Source organism: Vicia villosa, linkage group LG1 (assembly GCF_029867415.1).
Source record: "Vicia villosa cultivar HV-30 ecotype Madison, WI linkage group LG1, Vvil1.0, whole genome shotgun sequence".
Lineage (NCBI taxonomy): Eukaryota > Viridiplantae > Streptophyta > Magnoliopsida > Fabales > Fabaceae > Vicia > Vicia villosa.
In genome coordinates, this window is record NC_081180.1 from 225,407,232 (window position 1) to 225,413,743 (window position 6,512).

The 6,512-nt window shown below is 31.1% G+C and overlaps 1 protein-coding gene across 1 annotated transcript; it reads left to right on the forward strand.

Annotated features, from left to right (window-relative positions):
- The first annotated feature begins 1,008 nt into the window (after positions 1 to 1,008).
- LOC131623173 (WUSCHEL-related homeobox 9-like) lies at positions 1,009 to 3,898 on the forward strand. The gene is made up of 5 exons (XM_058894181.1): positions 1,009 to 1,237; positions 1,462 to 1,690; positions 1,789 to 2,724; positions 3,251 to 3,450; positions 3,559 to 3,898. The coding sequence occupies exons 2-5, from the start codon at positions 1,558 to 1,560 to the stop codon at positions 3,562 to 3,564; spliced, it is 1,275 nt and encodes a 424-aa protein (XP_058750164.1). The 5' UTR covers positions 1,009 to 1,237; positions 1,462 to 1,557; the 3' UTR covers positions 3,565 to 3,898.
- The last annotated feature ends 2,614 nt before the right edge of the window (positions 3,899 to 6,512 follow it).

The following is a 6,512-nucleotide window of genomic DNA, read 5'->3' on the forward strand; positions in this document are numbered from 1 at the left end:
TTGCGCATGACATAAAAATTTCTTCTCTATTCTCAAATAATACATTCGAACAAAAGGTTTTGTTGCGCTTAGTCACCTCTTGATCTTTGTGCTTTCATAATATCTATGTCTTCGTAACGATCAAGATTTTTTATTTTTCATTGACTCAATCACACATCTTCTTAATATCATTTCATATTTTCAAAAAAACTAAATAAATAAAGAATGTTAATAAAAAAATTAATTTCATCTTAATTAATAGTACCATGAATGAACCCTAAATATAGACAATATTGATTTTGATATTACAAAGAAGATGAATGAAAGATTTACAATAAATAACTTAAAGATGAATAATTTGACTGTGTATCATGTAGAGTGAATATTTGATGATACAATGCTCAATAATTTTTTGTATTTCACTATATTTATAGGTGTATAAACTTAACAAACAATTTTCTCTTTATATCTTATTTGTTATTTGATAAGTTTATGTGTTAAAATAACACTCTTTGAGATATATGGTGCAAAAACGATATATACATGCACACATGAATTGAAATGAATAGAGAGAAAAATATACATTTGTTGAAGTAAAATAGTCAATAAAAATGCCCCCTCGATTCAATCCAAATACTAACCTTAGTCCTTACTTTGCCTAAAATGACCCAAAAAACAAGCAATTACTAACCCACCACCACTTTCCAATCACAAATTAGTACACACTCTTTTCTTGACTTTGAAAGTTTGAAAATCTTCCATCCCCTCAACCCCTATTTATTCCTACACAACAACCTCATCCATTAGAATAATCCCACACTTATTATTCCTACACCTTCTCATTAATATCACACACTTTCTCTTTCCCTTCCCCCATGGTAATGTGTTAAAAGAATCAGACAAATTGTTCAGATCACACTTTTTTTTTCTCTCCTTTTTTTTCTCTTGTGTTTTCTCATGTGTGTGTGTGATGAAAGCCCTAGCATTAAGATTTAAGAGTTAAGACCCTTTTTTTTCTCTCTCTCTCTGCCATATCTCTGCACCAACAAGATTCCTAATTAAGTCCCCAGCATCTATTCTTTTCCTTGTTCCCTTTGCTTCTCATCCGGGGGGAATTTCCTTCTACTTTCAACTATATCTCTTTTATTTTTCACCTTTTTTCACTCTCTCTACTATTAATGCAAAAGTTGTTTTCTAATCTATAAAAGCTATAGCTATAGTACTACAAAGCATGGGATGACTTATACTATATACTTTGGTACTCTCTTTTTATTTATTTCACTTTCCTTTCTTGTTTATTTTTTCACAGGCGATTCCTGTTGCATTTCACCTATTTTTATATATATATTCCATATTATTATACTTTATCTTAAATATCTTAAATATCTTAAATATCTTAAATAAATTCTTATAATCTATGAGTTATGATTTATGACTATGACTATGACTAATGAGTTATTGTTATTATTATTTCAATTATAGAACAAGTAGAGGCTATATAAGAAGGTTCTGTGTGTTACAGAAAGCAAGAGAGAAACAAATAAGAGTTTCATTCATTCATTCTTCATCATCAGCATCATGGCTTCTTCAAATAGACACTGGCCAAGCATGTTCAAGTCTAAGCCCTGCAACACTCATCACCAATGGCAGCATGACATCAACTCTTCTCTCATCTCATCTTCTGCTTGTCACAGAACTCCTTACTCATCAGGTAAACATTTTTTTTTTTTTTACATAAAATATAGGTAAAAAATGATTAATATTATTAGGGTTTTTTTTTTGTTGACAAATTTGTGTATGTTTTTGAAGGTTGTGAAGAGAGGAGTCCTGAACCGAAGCCGAGGTGGAATCCGAAACCGGAGCAGATTCGGATACTGGAAGCTATATTCAACTCAGGAATGGTGAATCCGCCGAGAGAGGAGATAAGGAAGATTAGAGCACAGTTGCAAGAGTATGGTCAAGTTGGTGATGCTAATGTGTTTTACTGGTTTCAGAATCGGAAATCAAGAAGCAAGCATAAGCTTCGTCATCTTCAGAACCAAAACAACTCGAGGAACCAGCAGAATCAGAATCAGAATCATGAACAACCACAACCACAGCAGAACAATCATGTTTCTTCGGTTTCTCAGACGACGGTTGCACCGTCGTCTTCGTCTTCTTCGTCGGAGAAGTCTCCGCCGAAGGAGATAATACCTTCCAAGGTGTTTTCTCTAGGTTTCCCTAACTTCAACGACGTTGTGCCGAATTCTCCGTCTGCTTCTTCTGTGAACCAAACCTATTTTCAGACACAAAATGAAGGCAATCTTCTTCCACCACCACAGCCAAGAGCAACTGCACCACCACCTACTGAGGCTTTCTTCTTTCCAGTGCAAAATCATGGACAAGGTGGTGTTGTTCAACCTAATAATGCTACTTCACAAGGGTTTTGCTTCTCTGAACTCTCAAATGTTGTTCATGCTCAACAATCACATGCTCAACAGCATCAACAACATCAAAACACTGGTCATTGCACTACTAGTTTTCTGCTTAGTGAGATCATGAACAACCATGGTGCTAATTCCTCAAAGAAAGATCAAAATCAAAATCAAGATCAAGATCAGGATAAGTCTGTCAAAACAGTGCACCAAATCCCTCATTTTAACTTCTGTTTCACACCTACACCCACAACTACTACTACTACTGTTGTACCTCCTACTACCTCCTCCACCATCACTGTTCCATCCCCTATCATTTCTCAACTACAAGGTAATTAATTAGATACTACTTGCTTTATCATATCATACACTGTACTACAGAAAAAAAAAACCCTAAAATAACCACAAAATTTGATAGATATTTTTTGAAGTCTTTTTGTATTTACCAGCCAAAACCTAAGATCTTTAATTACTAGTTTATTTAATTTTTATTGCGATTGTTTACACCTAGTCAAATGTCGAATCCGAGACTTTCAGAACAACACACTCTCAAGACTCAAACCTTAACCAGTTGATGATTAAACCTAGGATCTATACAACTAATTCTTTTTATAATTGTTTTACACCCCGCCTATAGAACCCTAAGAGCATAGTTTTTGAAATAAAAGTGGTAATTTATGTAAGAAAAAGAAGGAAAAAGGAGGTGGCTAATGACTCTACCATGGTTTAAGCCTTTTAGGTCACGTGTGCATGGCTTTATTGGTTTAAACATAGGCTTTATATTTGTTTTTGACTTTTAGTATATATCTAAAGTTAGAGTTCTATGTGTGAAAGTGAAATGATTGAGTGTATCACAGGCATTGGAGAAACAGGTGTTCCTGCAAGATTAATGGTGTTCATCAATGATGTGGCATTTGAGGTAGCATCTGGACCTTTCAATGTTCGTGAAGCATTTGGTGATGATTCTGTGCTCATTCATTCAACTGGACAACCAGTTTTGACAAACCAATGGGGTGTAACTCTCCATCCACTCCAGTATGGTGCATGTTATTATCTGGTAAGCCAGCACTAAAACACGTAAACATATTTAGTTTCATCTTATCAGATTAAGCTAATTAATTAATTGTTAATTAACTTATATAATCTTTGTGTTTTTGTTTAACAGATATAGAGAAAAAAGCTGAAGGGTCATGAAGATTTAATATATATGGTGTTATATTATTTTGTTGATGTTGTTATTTTGTTGTTTGTTGTTGTCTATTTTGAGGACTTTGTGGTTTTTCTTTTTGTTGTCTTTTGTGACAATTCGTGTGTGTTACTATTAGGGTTATTATTGAAGTGAATATGGTGTTTGAGGACACTGCTCATGAGAATGACTTCAGATATATGTGCTGTTACAAAGTATGGATGGAGATATCATCATGACTTTGTTGACTTAAATATGTAACTTTTGTTTTCTCTTGTATGAGTTCAAGAGAAACTATGTTTGTTGATTTATAGTATGATATGGAATTATATGATATGATATGCTAGTTAATTAAAGTTATGTCTGGTTCAATTATTGTTTATTGTTTGAAAATGATTCACAATGTTTATTTTGTGAAAATATATATTTGAAGATGTGTGTTTATTTTATCTGGTTTGTAAGAAGATTGAATGAATACTCTTAAAATGAAAGAAAGAAGATGCAATGCTATAGATAGTGATACTATAATTTTGAAAATAATGAATACAACTTTTTTCTTCTCTTTTAGTTTTCTCAAAAATGTACATAGTTGTTCATTTCAAAAGCACATTGTCTATTGTTAAGAAACAAAATTAACATAAATTTATTTTTTTTTTTAAAAAACACATTTTATAGTAATTTGTGATGTAATTAAAATACCATGGTTTTTTAATGGTGAAATTTATTACATTTATAGGCTTTCAAAAATAGTTCAATGAACTCTTACTATTTTTAATAAAAATGAGTTTTATAATATGAAAAATGAACATAAATAAAATATTTAATAAAGTTTACTAAAGATCATAATATTATATTTAGATTGGGTTCATATTAAAAGTTGCTAAATTGGAGATATTCTCTTTTGGTGTTAAAAAAGGATGCATGAACACAACAAACCTAAAATACCACACCAAGGCTTTTTGGTTAGGAGATCCTATAAAAGTTTATCATACTTCAACTCTACCAAAATAAATAGGAGTTCTATTTTTTTCCCACTACTAGTATCTGGCATCTAAACCATCTAATCTGATTCAAAGTCAGTTCAGACATCAAATAATTCCAACTTCTTTTAAATCACAATTGTGGGGATCATAAAAGCGCCATTTAATTTTCATCATAAGAATATTTAATCACGGCTAAATTGTGATAAAATGTAAACTATACTCCACCTTACACGTCCTTAAAAGCGGTTATAACGATATTGGGCCGAAACAAGCTAAAAAAAACTTAATACAACTAAAACTAGGACAACCAAAATAATCCATGATAGAAGAAAAACAAGAAAAAAGAAATAAAAAGTTAAACCTAAATTGAGTGGAAGAAATTTAAATCATGTTTTGATATTGCGAGTTTTTTAATAATACACTAAATCTTTGAAATTTTGCAAAAGTTAAATTTTATAAATGTTTATAGGTAAGTCTTCTTCATTTTTGAGACACTCTATGTATGAGACCAAGTTAGTCTTAGTTGAATCGTGATAAAATTTGTAAAAACTTAAAAAATACAAATTATACATTTAAAGACTTTTAATCACGATTTAACCACAATATTCGATGTGTTATATGTCTGAATGCAAACCCACATAGACGATCCAGATAAAAATAGCTAAACATAAATCTCTCCACCAAAATCTAATAAAGTTTGTCGTAAATTATATTTAGTTCAGATTCATATTAAAAGGTCGCTAAAATATAGAAGATATTCTCTTTTGGTGTTAAAGAAGGGAGGCATGAACACAACAAACCTTAAATACCACACTAAGGCTTTTTGGTTTTGGTTTGGAGATCCTCCAATATAAGTTTGTCATACTTCGTTAAACTATGATAAATATTTTATAAGAATATTTAATCAAGGTTGAATCGTGACAAACTTTAAACTATGTGCGGTATCCATCTTACACGTCCTTTAAAAACGGTTTCAAGGACATTGGTCCGAAACAAGCCAAAAAAGACACATACTACAACTAAAACTATGACAATCAAAATACTCAAATAGAAGTAAAACAAGAAAAAAGAAATAAACAATTAAAACCTAAATCGTGTTGAAGAAATTTAAACCATATTTTGATATTGCGAGTTTTTTAAATTTACTTTGAGCCCTCATAATTTTGAAAAAAAAATTTTTTTTTGGGTAAGGTCGTCTTCAATTTTTGTAAGATTCAATGTATGAGACCAAATTAGTCTCAGTTGAATCATGATAAAATTTGTGAAAATTTATGTTAAAACACAGAATTATTTATAAAAAAAAATGTGTATGACAACTCTTTTAATCACGATTTAACCATAATATCTCGATCATGTATTATATGTCTGTATGCAAACCCACGTAGACGATGGACCCACATGAAAATAGCTAAACATAAATCTCTATCAAAATCTTGACCTATATATATTTCAAGGTTATAACTTTTGCTTTTGCACATTATTTCTTCTTGTTTTCTTTATAATGTGTTTACATACAATACCAACTTTTAACTTAATTTTTTGAGTATTTCAAAAAAAAAGTTGTACAGTAGTTTGTTTATTTAGGTGAAAGAAATTGCTACTGCAAAACACAAACTAGTTATAAATTGATCAAGTTACAAGTTATCAGATTTCATGTGTTTTGTTTCATCAAAAAAAGGTGTCAACCTGGTAAAGGTCTGACCAGAAACGGAATGGCACCAACGTTTTTCACACAAACATCCAAATTTTGTCTTCATATGAGGAAATAAAAGTACTTATAATTCACAAAAACAACACCACTGTTACATCTTTCCCATAATCTCAAGAACACAAGAGTGGTTAATTGTTGACGACAAGTCACAATTACAACAACAGTTACAGATTGGTTTACGTGTTGTTTTGTAACAACAGTGTTTTCCATCTCATCATCATGCCTTGATTTGACACTGT